Source organism: Neoarius graeffei, chromosome 7, assembly GCF_027579695.1.
Source record: "Neoarius graeffei isolate fNeoGra1 chromosome 7, fNeoGra1.pri, whole genome shotgun sequence".
Taxonomy (NCBI): Eukaryota; Metazoa; Chordata; class Actinopteri; order Siluriformes; family Ariidae; genus Neoarius; species Neoarius graeffei.
This window is the reverse complement of record NC_083575.1, coordinates 47,645,267-47,669,465: the sequence shown is the minus strand read 5'-3', so window position 1 is coordinate 47,669,465 and position 24,199 is coordinate 47,645,267. Positions and strand designations below refer to the sequence as shown.

The 24,199-nt window shown below is 41.4% G+C and overlaps 1 protein-coding gene across 2 annotated transcripts in view; it reads left to right on the top strand.

Moving 5' to 3' along the window:
- dlg5a (discs, large homolog 5a (Drosophila)) overlaps positions 1-24,199 on the top strand; it is a 101,577-nt gene that overhangs the window by 64,953 nt on the left and 12,425 nt on the right. For both annotated transcript variants that reach the window (XM_060925808.1, XM_060925807.1), the window contains exons 15-30: positions 1,903-1,995; positions 2,258-3,094; positions 3,515-3,635; positions 4,060-4,204; positions 5,798-5,922; positions 6,024-6,113; positions 9,626-9,788; positions 11,291-11,453; positions 11,607-11,740; positions 11,813-11,977; positions 12,112-12,295; positions 14,994-15,142; positions 15,561-15,731; positions 17,186-17,382; positions 21,435-21,578; positions 23,188-23,315. In XM_060925808.1, the coding sequence (XP_060781791.1) occupies positions 1,903-1,995; positions 2,258-3,094; positions 3,515-3,635; positions 4,060-4,204; positions 5,798-5,922; positions 6,024-6,113; positions 9,626-9,788; positions 11,291-11,453; positions 11,607-11,740; positions 11,813-11,977; positions 12,112-12,295; positions 14,994-15,142; positions 15,561-15,731; positions 17,186-17,382; positions 21,435-21,578; positions 23,188-23,315 (3,009 nt within the window). The remainder of the gene's footprint in view (positions 1-1,902; positions 1,996-2,257; positions 3,095-3,514; positions 3,636-4,059; positions 4,205-5,797; positions 5,923-6,023; positions 6,114-9,625; positions 9,789-11,290; positions 11,454-11,606; positions 11,741-11,812; positions 11,978-12,111; positions 12,296-14,993; positions 15,143-15,560; positions 15,732-17,185; positions 17,383-21,434; positions 21,579-23,187; positions 23,316-24,199) is intronic.

Here is a 24,199-nt window from a genome sequence, read left to right as displayed (position 1 = left end):
AAAACATGCGAGGCAGTTGAGAAAGAAACAAACGAATCTCCGTTCTTCTCTATTTTATTCAGCGAAGACATCGATTGAGGTGTGTGACTTTGCGCATGCGCATTATATTTGTATCGATACAGAGCCGCTTCATCTGTCCACACTATGCGAAGCGCTACAGTACCGGTACGAAACCCATACATTTGTGGGTTTCATACCAATACAGTTATACCGCTACAGTACCGGTATAGTTGCTAGTGTGGACAGATGTTGCGTGGTACGAAAGTAGTTTCGTATCGGTACAAAATCCCTCGTGTGGGCAGGGTAAGAGTGCCAGTCTTGTTTAGTCCTGACATCGTAATGTGAGCAAATTTATAATGAAACTGCTTGCACACCTGGGGGTTAATTATCCGTGCCTCACAAGAAAGTTTGAGGAAATTTGTCAACTTTTCTAGGTATCTGGAATGGCTGTGATATGGCCCCTTGTTTTTCTGTCAGTACAAATTGGGTTGTATTGAAATGATATGAAACCTCCAGAGCAGGGGTGGGCAATTATTTTTTTTCCATGGGGCCACGTGAGAAACAGAAAATTTTGTGGAGGGCCGGACCAAAAGGCTGAACTAAATTCTGCATAATATTAATTGTATTTCTCTATATAAAGCAGTAAATAACATTGTTTTTACAAACTGGTAAGAGTATGGAAAAAAAGAGGTTGCCTTACAAAAAATGTCATTTATTCAATCAAATTTCCCAAAACAGTGGTTAACAAAACGTGAACGTTTGTACCTTTTTTTTTTTCTCCCCAGTCACATTCACCCCAAAACACAATAAAGACATCACAATATTGTCTTTCTACTCCAAATATTAAGCAAGATGCATCATATTATAATAATGATGCCCACATTTGTAGTCTAATCACCTCATTTGGTGTTTTTCAGTTTTTTATTTGCTCAGTGAGAGAAATCTAGTCTCTGTTGGTCTTTAACGAGTGCATCAAAGTCAGGTTGAATGTCTGAGGTGGAGATGCGAAGCACAGCTGACAGATGGTTATTGGTGAGAGAGCATCTATACCTGGATTTGTTAAACTTCATCACTGAAAACGTCGATTCGGTGTAGGTATCAGATCTACAGATAGGCTCGGGCTCCAGCGCCTGCTGGTGATGTCACACTGTGTGATTGGCTGGATCGTTTGAAGGATGACGTACAAGTTTGTGGTTGGTCTGGACAAATTACGGAAGTAGTTATCGCGGGATTAGGTTTCGTGGAATTTCATGTCGTGTGCATTGCATTTTTGTTGAACGCAACTTCAAAATAAAAGCAATGCACATTCAGTCCATGCATGAGGTAAAATTAGGAAATGCATTTATTTTGTAATTTCTAATTAACCTTATGCGGGGCGGTCAGAATGAACCAAAGGGCCGGATGCGGCCCGCGGGCCGTAAAATGCCCAGGTCTGCTCCAGAAGATGGGTAGCTTAACGCTGTTTGTTCAAAGATGAGGCTATTTCACGTAGCACAATCTTCAGTAATACTAGAACACATTATAGCAGCTTTATGTACAAATAATTTCAGGAGGGGTTCACAAACTTTCGTCCAAGCTGAAATTTTAGCTTTTGCAACTTGATGGTTTACAGAACATTCACGCAAATCCATTCGTTGCAAATGGATCACTTTTGCAACTCCTTCCTTGGAAAATTATTTGCACATCATTTAAACACCATCGATGCTTTGCGGAATATGCTGTTTCATCTTTACTCCCGGGTAAATCGTAATGTCTGATGTTGAAGGGGCACAGTCGGACTAATAAAGCATGCAAAAATGTACATCGCCTCCGTTCCCCCCAGTAAATGTGCGATGAAATGGTTAAGAAGTCTGCTGCCTGTTGCTTTTCTTTCATGTGTTGACCTATATTTTCCCTTCCCAGATAAATGGAATAGCTCTGGATAACAAATCTTTGACCGAGTGTGAGGCTCTGCTGAGGGGCTGCAGGGACTCACTCAGCCTCTCCCTCATGAAGGTGAGTGTATTTCAGTGGGTGGTGTGTGTACGCTTGTGATCTCATTTCTGAATGTGGAGATACTATTTCCATTGTCGTAGAGTTTGTGTCAAGTGCTGTAAGCGAATTAAAATACACACCTTGATGCATTACGTAATTTTTCAGGCTTTTGCAACCCATGTCAGCTGCTTGCTGTGTTTTAACATTTTCATCAGAATATTGAGTTCCGAAGGAGTCACATTTAGAGAAGCTCCTAGCTATTTAACCTCTGTCTCCTGACCAGTTCTTCCCCCAGAGCACATCAGGCCACAACATCTTTGAGAGCGTGAGGGAGGCGGAGAAGTGCAATGGCAGAATTCACATGTCGGAGGTCCACTCTCGTAACAGCCGGAATCTGAAGCACAATAGCTCCACTCAAACGGACATTTACAGTGGCGAGGCGGGAGGAGAAAGAAGGAAGCAGAGGGCGGACTCCGAGGAGAGGAAGCCCTTCTCTCCCTCTGCTCTGCACCCCAGCACCCTGTGTGCACGTTATGGTCCCAGTGCCTTCCAGGAGATTTGCTACACTCGCCCTGAGTCAGCCGGACCCGAGTGCAGCACCCTGGAGCCAGCACCTGACACCAAGCACAGCGGTGGCACTTGGCCCAAAATGGTGGTTGGAGTTCCCATGGTAGCAGAAAGCCCAGCCCAGCTGTCCATCTACAAGTCACCCAAGCAAAGGAAGTCCATTTTTGATGCAGACACCTTCAAGAGGCCGGACACACCTTCCAAAATGGAATACCTAACCAGCCATTCACCACAACCTTCTAAAACGGAGACACTGACCACACCCCCAACCCCACCTACACGTAGCGATTCGTTCAAATTCAAGCCGAAGCAGCAGGGCAGCTCGGCCTCAGACTCCACCATTACTGAGGGCCAACAGGAAGAGTGTAATGGGAATTTGTGTTTTACGGAAGTCGGGCACGAGGGTAGGGTGCTCAGCTCCAGGAAGTCGTGTGAAGAGGACATTGGGCGCACACGGCTTGATGAACCTGAGGTCAAGCGGCCACGTCCCAAATCAGCCCCAGCTCTCAGGCGCAGGATGACTCCTCAGTCCATCCCCCTCCAGAGCTTTCAGGTAAATTTGGAAGCTTTAATGCCTGCACTGCAAAAAATTGAAAACTGAATTTGAGGAGAAAATTACTTAATACTAGTGAAATTATCTTGCTGCATGGACAGATATATTTTTACTTGATAAGACATCTTAGAATAAGTTGGTTGCAATCTAGAGCTAAGTTTAATAATCTCAGAATTGGTGTCTTGTATTCTTCTAATAGGAAATGCTAGATTGTTTCAACTACTTTCAAGATATTTTCACTTGCTAAGATATTTTTTTGCAGTGTGCTTCAGTTAGCTTCACAGCCTAAGATTGAGGGTTTTTTTTTTTTTTTAAGTTATATACTTTTGATCTACTAATAATTTTGTGTGTATGTATGCATGTCAGATTTTTTTTTCATTCATGCCAAATTTGTGTTTCTTGCATGGGTGTGTTGAACAGAGCTACTCTAACGATGGGGACAGTTTAGACCAGAGGGATGTGTTGCGCTCATCTCCTAGCCGCCCTTACAGACACAGCGTAGGGTTTGTTCCCACACTCTATAATGGAACCCTGCCACCTAGTAAGTCACTCTGTACTAATGAAGTTCTTGAATACATTTCTGCTTTTATCCTCATGTTCACTCTTAGCATGAGTACACTTTATTTACTGCATTACAATATTCTATCAAAGAATTAAACAATTTAATTTTATCTAGATTCGTCAGGCCAGTTTCATGTAAAAGCAGGACATCTGTATTCATCGTTTGGCCAGGTTAACTGATTTCAGAACTACCATATAATTTTGTTCATGTGTTGCCTGGAGCAGTTGGATTTACATTCAGGCCTGACCTCAAAGAGTCCATAGTATTAACTGTTTTCACTTGACAAGGGCATTAGATTGGAGAGATGGGATTTTCACTAGAAACACAGGCAGAAATACACAGGAGCCAATAAAGATCGAGTGTGTGTTCTTTTTATGAGAGATCTGCTTCGTCTTCACTCCAGACTCAGTACATCGAGGTCTGGCCCCTTGCACAGCAGTGACAGCTGTTATGCGGAACCCAGTTTACACTGTCCGCAGTCACAGAGTGCACACCAGCAACTGCCCCTCTGTCATCAACCAGATCTGCCATCAACACACACATCCCAGGTACTGTAAAGGCTTACACATGCTGAATTTTAATTGGTGCACCTCTTATAAGGTGCTTCCACAAAAGAATACACATTCTGTAAAACGAGCTTTGTGGTGCTATGGTTATTTTCAGAACCTAGTTGAACTTTAGGGGTGAATTGAAGTATTTGTCAGCATGAGAAATATGTGGGTTTTTTTTTTTAAGAACAACCTCTAAGAATTTTCAAAGAAAGGAAAAACACTAGTGTTAATAGCGCCCCCTTGTGGAGAATTCTCAAGTAAGCAAGTTATAAAAATAAGCCCTGCTCTTTATAATTTAGCTGACTTTGGGTCCACCCAACACCAGTCTAATATATTTCTTAAGAATGTGTGAATGCAGCACACAGGTCTATACATTTAAATAAATAACTTTTATTGCAGCAGAAACACTGAAAATAAATGTTATTTAGCAGCTGGGAGGTCCGTATGGTGAAATACCGTGACCGAGGTCTTGAAAGTACTGAGCGAGGCTCTCTGGACCGAGGTCAGTATTCAAGGCCGAGGTCACGGTATTTCACCATACGGACCGACCTTAAGCTGGTAAATAATATATTTATTTTTTTCTTTACCAAATTCTAACAGAAAACGAGAGCGCCCGAAAGGGAAAACCAAACGGAGCCGAGCCCCCATTTTGAATCCTCATTCACGGCTGTAATGCAAATTGCTTCCTCCTCGGTATACAAGTGCACTTCCATGGCAGGAAAAAAACTACGTTTTGCCACCTATGTAGTCCCCTATTTATACAAATAGGAGTCATTCAGGATTCAGCCATGTTTTTGCTCGGCGTTAGCAAATTACAGGTTTTTAGCTTTCTCCTGAAATGTTTTATTTTATTTCTTCTTCCTCAGGGTAGTAAAACTCGCTTTTGTTGTGAAGACTGTCATTATCGCTCTCCATGCTGTAAAATTAATGCTATTCTCCTGAGAAATGCTGACAAAAATTTATAAGATTTTTGATAATCTTATAAATAAATCTTATTAAAAAAAAAGATAAATGTTGACAAAAAATGCTACTATGTTTGTTGTGAATGAGCGAGTCGCCAGAGGTCCGTATCTGGGGTCCGTACCATATGATACGGACCCGCTCACCAGCCAATCTGAGCACAGGATTTGGACTGCGAAAAAAAAACTGCTTAACAACCTGAAACGATGCAAACAGGACACAATTCTGCAGGAGTTTCCTTTGTAACAAGGCTTCAATGGCATTAACAGTGGTGCTTTAAAGGAAAATCATGTTATTTAAAGACATCCTTTGCAGTCCTTTATAGGTGAGCAAACTATTAAACTGATGTGTTAAAAGTCTACATTTTTAACTCCAAACACTGGGTGCAAAATTAAAATTGTATGGAGTGGGTCACAAAAAAAGTCAGGTTACGCAATCTTATTATACTGTCTTAGAATCTCAGGAGAGTGTAAATGTTCTGCAGCCCTCAATGCTGAAATTACTAGTTCCCATTTTGCATGATACTGTTCACACTGACCCTTTTTTCCTCTTCACTCTGTGTGCGATTCTCTCCCTCACTCCTTCCTCTCTCTCGCTTCCTCTCCATCTGTCTCTGTGTCTGTGCTTCAGCCCCCAACATCAAGGGCGCCTCAGTCTAGATCTTAGCCAGAAGCGTTCTGCTGAGTACTCGGAGTCCTCCCGCAGCAGCCGAACCTCTCATGGCACGAACTCGCTGCCATCCAGTGCCAGACTTGGTCAGTCTCCACTCTAATATTTTTCCAACAGGATTAGTCTTTAGACACGCATTCTCATTCATAGTTTTTCATGTGCCTGGGTGGTTTTATGTCCTTTGTAGGTTCATCCAGTAATGTACAGTATCGCACGGAAAGGATAAAAATCCCTCCCACACCGCGATATCCACGCTCAATGCTGGGCTCTGACAGAGGTATACATTTAGAGCATAAAGCTTTATTGATATTGCACATTTATTTCAGTATTCAGAACTTGCCAATACTGTACAACCCCGATTCCAAAGAAGTTGGGATGTGATATAAAACGTAAATGCATCAGAATTTGCAAATGCTTTTTTGACCTATAGTCACTTGATTTACAATGTAAAGACAAGATATTTCATGTTCAAACTGAAACTTCATTTTTTTGTAAATATACACGCCTTCTGAATTTGATGTGTGCAGTACGTCCTGGAAAAGTTGGGATAGGTGCAACAAAAGACTGGAAAAGTTGTGGAATGCTCAAAAAAACATCTGTTGTAGAATGTCCCAAAGTCAATTGGTAATTGGAAAGGCTCAGTTGTTCACAAGCAAAGATTGGGGACAAGTTCACCACTTTATGAAAAACTGCATAGGCAAATAGTCCAGCAGTGTAAGAACAACATTTGGAAATAATGGACGTTGTGTCCTCTGGGCTAAAGAGGAAAAGGACCATCTAGATTGTTACCAGTGCCAGCATCTGTGATTGTATGAGATTGTGTTAATGCCCATGGCATGAGGAGCTTGCACATCTGTGAAGGCTCCATTAATGCTGAAAGATACATGCATGTTTTGGAGCAACATATGCTGCCATCCAGACAATGTCTTTTTCAGGGATGTCCCTGCTTATTCCACCGAGCCATATTCTGCACGGGTTACAAGAGCATGTAAGAAGAGTGTGGTTTTGTAATAAGAGCATAGGTGCTAAACTGGCCTGCTTGCAGTCCAAACCCATCTCCCATTGAAAATGTGTGACACGGGGGCGTCATGGCTCAGGTAGATAAGGCGCCATACCATAAATCCGGGGACCCGGGTTCAATTCCGACCCGATGTCATTTCCCGATCACTCCCCGTCTCTCTCTCTCCCGCTCATTTCCTGTCTCTACACTGTCCTATCCAATAAAGGTGAAAAAAGCCAAAAAAAAATCTTTTAAAAAAAAAAGTGTGTGACACATCATGAGGCACAAAATATAATGAAGACCACAGATTGTTGAGCAACTGAAGTCATATAGCAAGAATGGGGAAGAATTGCACTTTTAAAACTTAAGCAATTAATGCCCTCAGTTCCCAAATGCTTATTGAGTGTTTGTTTTTAGAAGAAAAGATGACTTGAGACAGTGGTAAACATTTCCCTGTCCCAACTTTTTTGCAACGTGTTGCAGGCATCAAATTCAGAACGAGTGTATGGGTGCAAGTTTTCCAGCATGTGCCGGAAGCTCCGTTTTTTTTCGGTTCTGAAAAAGTCATTTTTCCAAATTGTGTAAATCCATTAAGATTTTTTTTTGGGGGGGGGGGGTGGCCCTCTCACTGTCTCACTCTCATAGGGCCAATGATTTTCCGCGATCGCGGAAAACGGATGGAAATTACGGAATTTTTATAGTGAAACACTGCTCGTGTGTCAAAGTGTAACTGCCGCTAACGCCCAAGCAGACATGCCTTTCCGGTCAAGGCAGCTTTGTCGGTGATTGTGATTTGGCTTGTGGCACACTTAGCCAGCCAATGAGCTGCTTGTTTACAGATTCGCTCCCCGCGTCGCAACCAGAATGGCGACCGCTTAAAAGAAACGAATGCTCTGGTGGCCAAGGACGCCATATGGTTGCCAGTGGCGAGTGTGGATGTTGAGCGCTCCTTTTCCATGTATAAACATCTTCTAAATGGCAGAAGATTCAGTCTCACGGAGACCAACACTAAACAACTTATGATGCTCTATCATAATGGCGATATCGAGCAGCGTTTCTCGGTACTCTGAGAGCGCGCAATGATTGATCTGCAAGGAATATTCAGGACTGTCATTACAATCAAAGTTAAACTATTCTAGTCTGTTTGAGAGTGTGTTCTGTGTTCTGTTAGGAAACATTGTTTCATGAGTTTGTGGTGTACTAAAAAAGATGGATATAGAGTAATATTTTTAAACAGTCAGTTATGAGTATTGTCATTTCAGGCTCAGTAAGTATTACTGAATATTAATTTATCCCTATTAGTTTATCAGTAGACTCTAAATTGACCATAGGTGTGAGTGTGAATGGTTGTCTGGGTCTATGTGTCAGCCCTGTGATGACCTGGTGACTTGTCCAGGGTGTACCCCGCCTTTCACCCATAGTCAGCTGGGATAGGCTCCAGCTTGCCTGCGACCCTGTAGAACAGGATAAAGCGGCTACAGATAATGAGATGAGATGAGTTTATCAGTACTCTCAATATTTATATTGAGATATTGTATATGCTATTATATTGCATATATTATATATGAGATGGGTTTTTAGTTAACGGTGATCCTAGTTTCTTGATTTATCTGTTATCAGTATGTAAAGTAAAATATTTTGAGTTGTCTCAATCCGTGATCCCACTTTAATTTTTTTTATTAATGCAATTTATCAGCTTACTGTCAGTGTAATTGTTTTATTATATATTTTTTTCATGAATGACTTCATCATGCAAAGGACCATTTGTGTCTAGAGATGCAATACTTTTGAAACCCAAGTAAAATTATGCCAGCCAGAATTACTAAATTGGAGCCAAACTTTTGAACTGAAATTGTGAAATGGAATTGAAACTGATTTTTTCATTGTCCGAAACGGAAAAAGCCAGATTTTGAAACGGAAAATCATTGGCTCTACTCTCAGCGTATTACCGGGTTACCGCGGTACAGTCTCTGCACGAGACAAATCTTTTCATCTCGTCTTCGCCACAAACCTCATTCAATTTATATGCCGCTCACCGACGAGCGGTCCTGACTAGCCCGTTGTTTCACGGTGTTATGCATGTGTGATATCATGTTTCACGCACGTAGCACGTCGTTCGACCAAATCAACACCGCTATTCCAGTGTATATATTGTAAAAAAGGTATCACAGCAAAAGCATAGTAAAAATGGTTGTTTCAACATTTTAAATTAGTAGTTGCTAGATGTTTTGAAACATCAAGCCTTGTACTTGAAATATTATTTCAGATGAATTGATGAAATGTATTAAACATTTGATGTGAATATGCAAATCATATAACTATTAATATTATAAATGTTTGCATGAGAGACAACCATTTTAACTTGTAATTAAAATTTTTTTTCGAGCCCTAAGGGGGGGGGGCTCACCCCCCTTTGTAAACACCCCCCCCTCATGGCTGTGCCATGCACCTCTGACCTTGTCAGACTTTTTTCAGGTTTTTGAAAATTTTATACTTGCACCCATGTGAGTGTGTATTTACAAAAAGCAATAAAGATCATCAGTTTGAACATTAAATATCTGTCTTTATATTGTATTTGATTGAATATAGGTCAAAAAGGATTTGCAGATCATTGCATTCTGTTTTTATTTGTTTTACACAGTGTCCCAATTTTTTTGGATTTGTGGTTGTCATTAAAATTGCTAATACGACCAAATATTCATGCTAAATCGAAGATTATTTTTGGACTGATGGGACCTCTTCAAATGGTAACAGGCTAGTTTTATTAACTGTGCATGTGTGTGTGTTAGGGTCTCTGTCCCACTCGGAGTGCAGCAGTCCCAGTCTCATCACACCACCCCTGTCCCCACTCAATCTTGAGACGTCTTCATTTGCTTCCAGCCAGTCCCAGAACTCCATCTCCACACGGATCTCTGTCAGTCCCGTACCCACGGGAGACCACAGGAAAGACAGGTACAGCCCTCCCATCAATCCTAAAGCACTGTTGCTCAGCAACAGCTCACTTTCACATGTCGTCTAATATATGTCTAGCTCTCTGTTTGGTTCACTCAAGCACTTGCCCGGCAACAGCTCACTCAGAAACCTGTTCAGAATGTGTGGGTAGAAACTCTTTTCTTTTCCTCTTTTTCTAAGGTCAGTTCAAAGGTGATCATTATTTCAGCCATTCCTTCCATTACCTGTTTAATTCCGTTATGATGTTTTTAACATCTCTTCCTGCATTCGTCTGTTTAAATTTGTCTTCCTTCAGTCTGAGTCTCTCTGCTTCTTTGTAGATTTTCTCACAGTGTCTCTTCTGCCTCTGTTCTTTGCTTCCTATGAATCTTTCAGATCTCTGTACCGTAACAGATCATTTCTGAGAATCCCTCTGGCTGCTAGGCCTAGGTTCTCCTCTCTCAGGAGCCTGAGGTTTGTTTCTTGTCAGTCATGCACAAGGAATGCTTGATTGACCTGCTTCTTTGTAATAAAGACCTGCATTGTATATGACTGGCTGTGAAAATCCCTGCTTGTTTGTTGTATCGATAGAATGGAAGTGGGTTGACTGAAGAAGTGAATATAAATTTTCTGAACGAGTTAATAATAAGTTAATCAGGTTTGGATATCGGGCAAAGTGTTTGCTATTTTTAGTATATTGGTTTTCTTTATTAAACGTGTACACTAAGTATTTTGGACGTTACTGATCTTTGTCAGGTTTAAATAAATGAAAAAGTAAATTTTGCTGAAGGATGAATTCAGAATGCTGTCTGTTCTTTTCTTTTTCTTAATACTTTATTCCTGGCAGCCCCTCTCCCCAATGTTTTTACGTTAAGTTTTATTCCAGCCATTTTTTTGCATGGGTCTCATTGCAGGTCTTTTTGAGTTGATGGCTACAAGTCCCCACCTTTTTGGATCTTTGCTTATTTCTCTCTTGATTTGTTTTTGACTTGTTGCTGTATCTTCTTGTAATTGTAGTCCTATATATCTAGTTGGTTTAATGTTCTATCCCTCTGTACCAGTTGCATGAAGATGCACACTGGTTATGTGTCTGTCAAGATAGACATTGTGGACTACAGTCTATGGGACAGCGTTTCCCAACTCCAGTCTTGAAGCACTCCTACACAGCTTAATTTTGGTTTTATGTCTGAAATGCCTCAGATCGGCATATAATCCCCACTTGAGTTGCTTGAGCTGAAGCCAAGACAGTAGATGTTTGCTTCAGTAGTATGTCATAAACCACACCGCGTTCCTTATTAAGTGCACCTTTTTATAATCAGGTCTGAAATCGTTGAGTAGGATATTCGGTGCCCTCCTGAAATTCCATAATGCACTGCAGTGTTAGGGTACAGTGCAGTCTGTGACCTTTAGAGCACCCTTGGAAGTATCGGACACTTGGCATGACTGGGGTCGGTATTCACTGTTCTAAGGGGGAAGAGCTGATATCTGATAGCGACACTGATGTAATTCCTGTGCTCTGAAAGGCCATACCTGGAGGAGCCGAGGAATGTGATTGTGCATAAAGGCGCTGAACCTCTGGGCATCTCCATTGTCAGCGGTGAGAATGGCGGTATCTTTGTATCCAAGGTGACTGGAGGCAGCATTGCTCACCAGGCAGGCCTGGAGTATGGAGACCAGCTACTTGAGGTCAGTACTATGGCTCGGCTCAATTTTCATGTACAAGTCAGCAGAGATGATCAATCATAAGCTGTGATTCTGTATGTATCTTTTCTCTTTCCTTCTGAGTGTTTGATTTGAGTTGTGACTGGTAGTGACCTTCCTGTCTGTAATGTTCCTCAGTATAATGGGATAAACCTGCGTAATGCCACTGAGCAGCAGGCACGTCTAGTCATAGGTCAGCAGTGTGACACCATAACAATCATGGCACAGTACAACCCACACATGTACCAGCTGGGCAACCACTCCCGCTCCAGGTATACATCATTAAACTGGGTTTAATATGGTAACATGTGGACACGGGTTTAAATCGGCTCTTTTGGCCGTAGTTCTCGGATGGAGCCAGTGAGCAGCCAGTCCACTCCTCAGGGCAGTGGAGCTACAACACCAGATAACCACTCAACTATAGACACACTCAGTGAGCAGGATGAAGGAACCCTCACTCCATCATCCAAACAGACCACACCTACCACCAGCCCACACAGCTTCATCAGGTGTGGTGTTTTCTACTCCAAAAACACAGATTTTGCAGGCAATACCTTGACCAGAACATGGTTTGAAAAGTACTATATAATTTACACAAATATATTAAAAATATATATATTTTTGTTTGACGGTTCTGTCCCAGAATGTCGTCAGAAGGCTGCAAGAAGATTCCAGAGCCACGAGTGGTGTCTTTGAGGAAGGCTCAGGTGGAGCTGGGTGTTCAGATTTGTGGAGGGAATCTGTGTGGGATCTTTGTGGAGAATCTGGAGGAGGACAGTCCTGCTAAGTTGGCAGATGTCTTAATGCCTGGAGACATGATCTTGGAGGTGAGTTTCCCCTTGGTCTTATGGATCTCTGTAATTGAGTGCAAAAGTTTGCATCTCCACAGGAAATTATAAAGAGGGCAAGGCAGCCTGGAGGCTGAAAGGTTTATGCCAGAGCTACTTCTCAAGCTATTATTGATTATTTTTATATGAATTGCACCAAATTGCTCTTATTTTGCTCAGTGTAATGGCTGTGCTGATTAACAGCGAGTGAAATATCGATCCATTCTTCCTCTCACAAGTTGCTTTGTTGTTCTGTTCTAGTGTCAGTGCAACTCTAGGCCTTTCTTTTGTTCAACATTTATCTTCTCTTTTTTTCCTTGTCACGCTTATTGAACTTAAGTAATCTTTCTGAGGAAGGAAAGGGAATTGATAACATCCCAGACATGGTTGCCTTTAGCCCTCTGACAAATGAATGAAGCATGCTCTGCAGCTCATGCTCGTTCAGACAAAGCATCGCATCTAGCATCTCATTTCCAGCATTCACAGATGGAAATGAATTGTGGGACTCTTAACATACATACAGAATGGTTTTCGTTCCACAGGTTTTGTAGTCTTGAAGAGAAATATATATATATATAATATACTACCATTCAAAAGTTTGGGGTCACTTTGAAATGTCCTTATTTTTGAAAGAAAAGCACTGTTCTTTTCAATGAAGATCACTTTAAACTAATCAGAAATCCACTCTATACATTGCTAATGTGGTAAATGACTATTCTAGCTGCAAATGTCTGGTTTTTGGTGCAATATCTACATAGTAGGGCTGAACGATTTTAAGAAAAAATTGAATTGCGATTTTTCTGGCAGATATTGCGATTTCGATTTCAACCACGATTTTTTTTCTTTAAATCAAGTTTCAGTGCAAATTAATTAATACAATGAATTCCATAAAGCTAATGCAAGAATGAAAACTGAGGTCAACAGATTTCAAATGTAGGCCTGTTTATTAACATTGAGTGCCTGAGGAACAAGTTATAATAACTTAAAATAAAAATAAAAAGAGAGCCATCTTTCTTAAGTAAACTTTTGCTTCTTTTACTTTTCCCATCTACAACATATCAGACATAAAAAAAAAAGGTTGATCAATGGCTCAGCAGCATCAAAATATTGCACTTTTGTAAAAGAATGTACATAAGCATTATAAATTATAACTAGAGCCAACAATTCCCCTGTGGGAAATAAGAGTGATGCAGTGCGCGTAGCAGTCGCTATTGTAGGGCCCCTCCCTCCTGTGTGTGTGAGAGAGCGTGAGCAGCCCCTCCCCCACCCGCGCGCTCAGAGACAGAGAAAGCGCAGTTTTTCCTCACAGTGCTCCCTCCAAACAACGGGGATTTACACGAAAACGGAAGGAGATATTCACAAAATTCTTTCACACTGAGTGCCACAAGGCTTTCCTGAATGTAATTTTTTTTGTCTGTAGTGTAAAAAAAATGAGGACAATTTATTGACGAAATAAAACATGGGTCAGTTTAGGAGCACTGAGAAAAACCACGGCTTTGACGATCCCAAAATCGTGTTGTCTGAGATCGCGATTTTCGGTCGAAAACGATAGATCGTTCAGCCCTACTACATAGGTGTATAGAGGCCCATTTCCAGCAACTATCACTCCAGTGTTCTAATGGTACAATGAGTGCGTTTACATGCACATAGAGAAAATCGAATTTCTGCCTTTGCTCGACTGAAATCGAAGTTCTAAATGCCATGGATACACCTTAGCTAGGCTGAAATTGAACTGAACTTGATTTCTCGTAATCGAGCTACACGACCTAGATTATGCGATTTTTGCCGAGCTACTTAGTGCATGTATACCCTATCGAGCTACTTACTTCAGCACTGCCCCTTCCGGAAGTGACAAGTGACGAGACCACAAGCGGGAAACACGACAGCCTCGGTCGGCATGACAACAGTAGTAGCGAGCAGCAGAAGAGGTCAGGAGGAACAAACGAAGAAGAGAAAATGGCGAGCAGAAACGTGCACTTCTGGAGCAATGAGGAGACAGAGTTCATGCTCATTCAGCTTAAGGAGTTGAATATATTAAAATTCATGGACGGGAGAAAAACGCACAATGGAGAACACGGAACTGATAACTTTGTTTACACTCTTGAATAGCTCTTCTTCATGACGACAACCGGAAGTGTACCAACACGATGGGGCATGTAGCGCCACCTGTGGCTCGGGTGCACAATGTACCTCACACAATAGCTCGATTTCCTTGTGTGCATGTAGGATTGGATTTCTCTGGCACCCCTGCTGGGACCCTTAGCTCGATTACCGACAGTAGCTCGATTTGGATGTGCATGTAAACACACTGAATGTGTTTGCTCATTGCCTCAGAAGGCTAATGGATGATTAGAAAACCCTTGTACAATCATGTTAGCACAGCTGAAAACAGTTGAGCTCTTTAGAGAAGCTATAAAACTGACCTTCCTTTGAGCAGATTGAGTTTCTGGAGCATCACATTTGTGGGGTCGATTAAATGCTCAAAATGGCCAGAAAAATGTCTTGACTATATTTTCTATTCATTTTACAACTTATGGTGGTAAATAAAAGTGTGACTTTTCATGGAAAACACAAAATTGTCTGGGTGACCCCAAACTTTTGAACAATAGTGTATATTATATAAGGAGTTTGGGATTTGGCTGCTTTTCACATTTTACCATGTTTTATCCCTCTGAGTGTGTGCCACTATTCTGTTCAGTATAACTCGTTGGTTATGAAGAATAAGACTGCAGAAGAAGCTTATCTGGAAATGCTCAAGCCGGCAGAAATGGTCACACTGAAAGTCCAGCAACGTGTGGATGAGTTTAACCAGCTTAAAGATGCTGCTGGAGATGGATTTTACATCAGGTACTGTGGAACATTGTTGTCTAGGCATATTTACACTTTACTAGTCAATTTCACATTGACACATGTCTCTGATATGGACTGGTCTAAATATGGCTATAACATGTTGGAACTCTGTAAAGGAAAGTTCTTAATCTCTTTAATTATGTAGGAACCTGGGGTAGTAATTGCATCCTCTAAAAGCTATATGTAATTGTCTCCCATTTGTCAGTTCTAATAGTGGCTCTGTTAATGAGACTGTCTGTCTGAAAAGGGATTGAGTAGCTGTAGTGGCAATGAAGAGAACAGCAGTATGCTGTTTAGAAATAGATCAGTTTGTTTTCATAAATGAAAATTGTTTTGTTTTGCAGCTAGTTGCAGGTGCTTGCAAATTATCTCCACCCCATATGATGCATTTTCTTTGTATTTTTTTTTCTTCCAGAGCACTTTATGACCGAGTGGCTGAGACAGAGCAGGATCTTTCCTTTAAGAAGGATGATATTCTTTATGTGGATGACACGTTACCAAATGGCAACTTTGGCACCTGGATGGCTTGGCAACTTGATGAAAATGCACAAAAGATGCAAAGGGGGCAAATTCCCAGTAAATACATGTTAGTGAAGCCATAGAATTTTTTTTTTTAATTGTCCTTCATTTAGAATGAACTACGGTACTGCATATGGGTATTGAGGTATTTCACCTGACGTCACAGGGTCACGTGACGCCCCGGTGTCCGCCATTTTGAAGGTCAAGCTAGCTAATGTCAACAACATAGTAGCTGGTATGTTACTGTAGCAATGTTTACGTTCAGTCATTTGGATGACTGTTAAAACCTTTCAGTCTCAAGTTTTTCCTTTACTGTATTTACTAGTTTACTGTAATTATGATCCAGCAGCTATTTACACCGGATCCAGTGTAAATAGCTGCTGGAGCACGCTCCGGCTTGCTCCCCCTCAAATTAAGCAGCGCGCTCCAGCTTGCTCCCAGAGTGCTCCGGCCGAGGTTCCGGAGCGCGCTCCGGCTTGCTCCCCCTCAAATTAAGCAGCACGCTCCAGCTTGCTCCCGGAGTGCTCCGGCCGAGGTTCCGGAGCGCGCTCCGGCTTGCTCCCCCTCAAATTAAGCAGCGCGCTCCGGCTTGCTCCCGGAGTGCTCTGGGAGCAAGCCGGAGCGCCCTGCTTAATTTGAGGGGGAGCAAGCCGGAGCGCGCTCCGGCAGCTATTTACACTGGATCCGGTGTAAATAGCTGCCGGATCATAATTACAGTAAACTAGTAAATACAGTAAAGGAAAAACTTGAGACTGAAAGGTTTTAACAGTCATCCAAATGACTGAACGTAAACATTGCTACAGTAACATACTAGCTACTATGTTGTTGACATTAGCTAGTGCTAACAGCTAGCTGTTAGTGCACTGCTACAACAGAGACACCGACCCTAATAATACAGTTCTTGGTCATTGCCTGGTAACAGCAAATTTATAACAGGCCATGTCTCAACAGACTAAGAAGTTATTTCAATGACATTTAGTAACATTTTGTTTATCCTGAGGACCGAAAGTAAATGAAAATGTGAACAAACCTTAGCTGTAATAAGATGGCGACCACCGGCTCCAGGGACGACCCGCTGATGTAGGCATGTTACCCAGCCTGGTTTTTACCGACATGGGTATACAGATCATGTGGGCCGAAGTCGGGTAAAGACGAGGGCTTCGTGTACTTCCGTACGTCAGTGAGCAATCCTGGTGGAAGCAGGTAAACGTCGTTCTCTAAGCCTGCTAACCTCAATTTTTGCAAATACCTCTCTCTCTGCTCGCCCTGTAAATGCCCTGCGTCGCTGGATAGTGAAGGTGTTTTCTGCATCTCGCTCTTTTTTTCTTTTATGCTTTTCGTTTGTCGCCTTCCTCGCATTCAAACTGATTCGAGCCGTGACGTCCAAAATGGCAGCCTAACGATGCATCACATGACTTGGTCACGTGGGTGAAAAACCTCAATAATTGTGAGAGAATATTTGTATTTGAGTTGTTCTTTGGGATTGAATTGAGGTGTGGGTGTGTCCTCATTGTATTGCAGGATGGATCAGGAGTTCTATCGTAGACACAGCATGACTGAATTGAAAGATGAGACAGGTTCGAGTAAAACGCTGTCTGCAGCTGCACGCAGATCTTTCTTTCGCAGAAAACAGAAGCACAAACGCAGCAGCTCCAAAGATGGCAAAGATCTGCTAGCCCTGGATGCCATTAGTACAGACTCCATCCCATTTTTAGAGGGTGAGATGACCTACAGTACACTCAGGATGATGTGTTTGAGCATGTGCATCAGTTGTATGCTGTATTTCTGGAACATGCAAGAAGAAGGAAATTTGGGGGGGGTGTCGGATTTCTCCGTCTGATTTTAGATTGTGTCAAATAACCATCATGTAATGTGTTTCCTTCCTGTGGAATCCCATCCCACACATCTCAAGGTTAACTCATTACAACCCCGATTCCAAAAAAAAGTTGGGACAAAGTACAAATTGTAAATAAAAACGGAATGCAATGATGTGGAAGTTTCAAAATTCCATATTTTATTCAGAATAGAACATAGATGACACATCAAATGTTTAAACTGAGAAAATGTATCATTTAAAGAGAAAAATTAGGTGATTTTTTTTTTTTTTTTTTTTTTTTTTTAATTTCATGCCAACAACACATCTCAAAAAAGTTGGGACAAGGCCATGTTTACCACTGTGAGACATCCCCTTTTCTCTTTACAACAGTCTGTAAACGTCTGGGGACTGAGGAGACAAGTTGCTCAAGTTTAGGGATAGGAATGTTAACCCATTCTTGTCTAATGTAGGATTCTAGTTGCTCAACTGTCTTAGGTCTTTTTTGTCGTATCTTCCGTTTTATGATGCGCCAAATGTTTTCTGTGGGTGAAAGATCTGGACTGCAGGCTGGCCAGTTCAGTACCCGGACCCTTCTTCTACGCAGCCATGATGCTGTAATTGTTGCAGTATGTGGTTTGGCATTGTCATGTTGGAAAATGCAAGGTCTTCCCTGAAAGAGACGTCGTCTAGATGGGAGCATATGTTGCTCTAGAACCTGGATATACCTTTCAGCATTGATGGTGTCTTTCCAGATGTGTAAGCTGCCCATGCCACACGCACTAATGCAACCCCATACCATCAGAGATGCAGGCTTCTGAACTGAGCGCTGATAACAACTTGGGTCGTCCTTCTCTTCTTTAGTCCGAATGACACGGTGTCCCTGATTTCCATAAAGAACTTCAAATTTTGATTCGTCTGACCACAGAACAGTTTTCCACTTTGCCACAGTCCATTTTAAATGAGCCTTGGCCCAGAGAAGACGTCTGCGCTTCTGGATCATGTTTAGATACGGCTTCTTCTTTGAACTATAGAGTTTTAGCTGGCAACGGCGGATGGCACGGTGAATTGTGTTCACAGATAATGTTCTCTGGAAATATTCCTGAGCCCATTTTGTGATTTCCAATACAGAAGCATGCCTGTATGTGATGCAGTGGCGTCTAAGGGCCCGAAGATCACGGGCACCCAGTATGGTTTTCCGGCCTTGACCCTTACGCACAGAGATTCTTCCAGATTCTCTGAATCTTTTGATGATATTATGCACTGTAGATGATATCAGGGATGAGAATTTTCCGCCTATTGGCGGATTTCCGACTTTTTCAGACCAAAATGATCGTTTTTGAGATCGATGTAAATCTGTTGAGAAATTTTTTTTGGGGGGGGGGCATGATTAACGATCTGTGGTCACCTTATAACGCAGACATCCCAAGTCTCCCGGAAGTTCCGGGAGTCTCCTGCATATTGATAGAAGCAAGCAAGAGCGTGCGCGCGCAACATTAAGGTCTGCATCACGCATCTTAGAATGTGTGCGCGCGAGGGGGTGCGAGGGAGACTGTGCGCAGTGTTGCCAGATACTGCTGACGTTTTCCAGCCCAAAATATGTTCAAAACCCGCCAAAATGCACTTAAAACCACCCAATCTGGCAACACTGCCCGTGTGCCTGTTCATGTAGCTCATGCCAGACAAAGAGCATCTTGATTGGGTTACTCAGCAAAATAAGCCAATCAGCTTTCAGTGTGGGTAGGCTTTTATCTCTTTTCTCGAGGACTGGAGTTTTCAGTTGTATTGAGTCAGTGTAGCCTACAGGATCGGCATGTCAGAGAGAGCGCGCGCCCCAAAAAAAAAAATATCAATTACATGTCATATATAAGTGTGTATCTTTTATAAATGGGGTTAGCTTATCTAATGTAGCATGTTGGGGAGAATCATAGTATCATATCCATATTTCTGATGAAATTTTAAGTATGATAGCATGTATAACTCTCCCACTTATTGCTCATTTCATAGGGGGATTGGGGGGGGAATTGCTGGCATGTGCCGTGCGGGAGCGTCTGCCCAAATTTTTTAGGCCGAGATGAACTTATAGTTTTTGATTTTAAAAAAATTTCCAATATGTAATGCCTATTGTACATGCCTGTTCTTTAATTCAAAATCGCCATCTCGATCTTCACATTGACCGTATGGTATCTGTATTACATTACACAACATCCTGTCCAGATAAAACCTAGTTAGTACACACAACAGTTGAAAGGGAAGTGATGTTGAATGTTGCCTGCTTAATATGCAAGAGCTCCTGCTACCATGATAACATCAGAAGAAAGCTTAAGAGAATTATATGATAGATCTTTTTTCTGGTTTGCACTTCATTTTAAAGGATTAGAGTATTCAAAGACATGAATAGCAAAAATGCAGAAATATAATACTGTAGAGCTCGTTTATATTAAAAGGTGCATTGATTTTTTGAAATCATCAAATGTGAATTGATTAAAAACAAGTCTCTTGTACCATATTAATCATTTTCACCTGGTAGTCCACCAAGAAGGGGAATTTATTTCCAAATAAATTGCAAATTTTTGCTGATAAAATTAATGGTTTTGGGGTAAAAAAAAAAATTAAAAAATAGCCAAAAATCATTAGCCCCATGCCCCCCCCCCAGGCCCCGCCCCTGTTTTTTCAGACTTTTAAAATATTTTTCATTCTCATCCCTGTGATATGTTCAAACTCTTTGCAATTTTACACTGTCGAACTCCTTTCTGATATTGCTCCACTATTTGTCGGCGCAGAATTAGGGGGATTGGTGATCCTCTTCCCATCTTTACTTCTGAGAGCCACTGCCACTCCAAGATGCTCTTTTAATACCCAGTCATGTTAATGACCTATTGCCAATTGACCTAATGAGTTGCAATTTGGTCCTCCAGCTGTTCCTTTTTTGTACCTTTAACTTTTTCAGCCTCTTATTGCCCCTGTCCCAACTTTTTTGAGATGTGTTGCTGTCATGAAATTTCAAATGAGCCAATATTTGGCATGAAATTTCAAAATGTCTCACTTTCGGCATTTGATATGTTGTCTATGTTCTATTGTGAATACAATATCAGTTTTTGAGATTTGTAAATTATTGCATTCCGTTTTTATTTACAATTTGTACTTTGTCCCAACTTTTTTGGAATCGGGGTTGTAGATCATGGACAAATCCTTCCATGAAGAACCTTAACTTGCACCAATAGTTCTGTCTTGAGTTTCATGTCGTAGCTTCTTACTAGTTGTTAAGTGCAGCTGTGGCCAAGTAGCCATTGTTGATCTGTTTTCTTAAAAAATGCATCTGGAGGACTAGAGAACTAACAGTAACTTTGGATTACAAGGGTATCACCGTCTTCAATTCAAATCTCTGATGATTCCACCTTGTGTAGAATTGATAAAGTAGGCCAGTGCAGTTTCTTTTTTAGTCTTTTTTTTTTTTTTATTCCTAGAGCCACAATGAATGAATAAATTAAAGAACTCTGATCTGCAGGTGAATCCACTGATTCCTTCTTTGAGGATCTCTAGAAAGATATGACTTGCTGTTACTTTTCAGAAGTTTAGTTTTGCATTCCAGGGGACAATGATTGTCTACCATCTTGATAAGTCTTTCTTATGAGGTAGCTGAAAGACTGATGGTCCACTGAATATTTTCCTGCCAGTATGGCCCGGATATGGTTTGTAATGTCTGTATACTTCCTGCAAAATCACTCTCCCCAGTGCAAAACTCTTTCCTGTACCACTGGGTATTATGTGAATAATCCAGGAAACAACCATTAATTCCATTCAGTAAATATTTTATGTTGGTTATTTAATCCATTAAAGCAGATAAGTATGTACTTTGGCTGAATAATAATTTCCTACTTCAGCTTTAAGTTTGATCCAGGGTTTCCAGCTTCAGATAATAATGTGTGCGTGCTGTTTTGTGTGATGTTTGGTTAGACTGTGTGAGCCTTGCCTATCAGAGAGTGCAGAAGGTGGACTGCACGTCTCCCAGGCCAGTGCTGCTGCTGGGCCCACTGGTGGACCCGGTTAAAGACATGCTAGTCAAAGAGTCTCCAGGGAAGTTCAGCAAATGTGTACTCGGTGAGTTCACACTGGCACACAGTTACCCACAGTATTGCTGTACATGTCCCATTGCACTTTGTTGCCACATGGTGCTGATCATAGACATATAAACATAGACGCCGCATTGAGCTGGTGGCCCCGTTGCTGGGATACGTCAGAGTGTCCGCCATATTGGATGTGCCAAATCTTCCCCGTAAACCAATGCAAATAAATGGACTGAACTTCATAAAGCCTCTTTCTACAATAATATTTAACTCGATGCCTTTTATTCACCCATTAAGACACACACGTATATATTTGGGAAACAAACAGGCATCAAAACAACATATATAACTTTTAATGTGATGGTTATAAATAGTGTGCGAAATACCCTGTACACTGCAAACTAGCGACAGATATGCGATAGATAGCTCAGGTAAGCTAATCAGTCAGCATACCGTAGCAAGCTACCAAAACCTGAGGCCACAATAACCAACCTACAAGACTGAATATGATAAATGATGGAAATAGTGGAAAAACTGGAAATAGTGAATGAAAATAAAAATGTACTGTTTTATTTATTGAGTCACCACACAGGGCGGCACGGTGGTGTAGTGGTTAGCGCTGTCGCCTCACAGCAAGAAGGTCCTGGGTTCGAGCCCTGGGGCCGGCGAGGGCCTTTCTGTGCGGAGTTTGCATGTTCTCCCCGTGTCCGCGTGGGTTTCCTCCGGTTGCTCCGGTTTCCCCCACAGTCCAAAGACATGCAGGTTAGGTTAACTGGTGACTCTAAATTGAGCGTAGGTGTGAATGTGAGTGTGAATGGTTGTCTGTGTCTATGTGTCAGCCCTGTGATGACCTGGCGACTTGTCCAGGGTGTACCCCGCCTTTCGCCCGTAGTCAGCTGGGATAGGCTCCAGCTTGCCTGCGACCCTGTAGAAGGATAAAGTGGCTAGAGATAATGAGATGAGATGAGTCACCATACAGACCTACTCTCGTTGAATAAAGTGAGCTGAATGAGCGCCAAACTGAGTTCGGCCAGGTTCTAACGTCATACCAAAACAAAATACATCACTGATTCCTTCACATTCAGAAAGGTTAAAAACATTCATCATACGTTCAAAAACGTTCATCATAGTGTGGCACTGTATTCTCTAATTCTCACTGCTTATAACTCTACACCTACCCAGTGGAGATGAGCTGGGAAACTGAAGACTGAAGGAACAGTATTGAAAAGCATTTTTCCAGTCTCACCTGTGAAAGGTAATCCCATGTTATCTTGTTTGGACGGTAAACCTGTTGGTACACTTAAACGCAGCACATGAATGAGGCATCTTTATTCTCGGCTGCTGTCTAGACGCTATACCAGAGACGGTTGAAGAATCTCCACTTTGCCACATCCAATATGGCGGCGAGGATAACGTATGATTCTACGCAGAATGCGGCGTCTATGTTTATATGTCTATGGTGCTGATGGCTTTGGTTCTAGTGAGCTAAATGCTTCCCATGTAGCCTTACTCAAAGCTGCTTCTTTAAATGGACTTATTTTCTCAGCCCCATATCTGTAACGTTAATATTGTTAACAAGCATGTAATATTACTCATTGGGTAAGAGCAAAAGTTTACTTTTTGTAACTTCTGTGGTGATTCAGAGGTGATGAAGGCCTCTCAGCAAGCCATCGAGCGAGGAGTGAAAGACTGCCTTTTCATTGACTACAAACGAAGGAGCGGCCACTTTGATGTCACAACGGTTGCTTCCATCAAGGAGATCACAGACAAGGTCTGTCCTGTTTTTCAGTTAAATATAAATGAGACAGGATGCAAAAGTAAACTTTTAAAAAGTTTTCTGCAAAAGTAGGTTTGCTGAGGATCTACTAAAAGTTTTTCCATAGTTTTTTTTTTTTAATAAATCTTTCTCCATGTACATTACCAGTCAAAAGTTTGGACATTCATTACTACAAATACTAAGTGTGTCCAAACTTTTGACTGGTACTGTCTGTGTGATGAATAGACTTTATTCTCAGTAGCCATATTTTTGCACATACAAAGTAGGCATGAATATTATGTAAAATGCATTTCTTACAGGCTTATTATAAGGCATATAATCTTCTGATTGTCAGTCGTGATATAGAAACATTTTTGGCCAAATATGATAATACAATGCACAGCTTAAAGACTGGATAGAAACTTGTTGCAAAGTAGTTTTGAAGTCTATTTTCTTCCTTTTTTTTTTTTTTAAGTTATCCTGCTACGTTTGTCTGACAAAATGCACGATGCCTTGATGCAGATTTCTTTGGTGCAATTTGCAATTCTTTTGAACGACACTATATTTTTAATTCCATGAATACAACCCCGATTCCAAAAAAGTTGGGACAAATTGTAAATAAAAACGGAATGCAATGATGTGGAAGTTTCAAAAGTCCATATTTTATTCAGAATAGAACATAGATGACATATCAAATGTTTAAACTGAGAAAATGTATCATTTAAAGAGAAAAATTAGGTGATTTTAAATTTCATGACAACACATCTCAAAAAAGTTGGGACAAGGCCATGTTTACCACTGTGAGACATCCCCTTTTCTCTTTACAACAGTCTGTAAACGTCTGGGGACTGAGGAGACAAGTTGTTCAAGTTTAGGGATAGGAATGTTAACCCATTCTT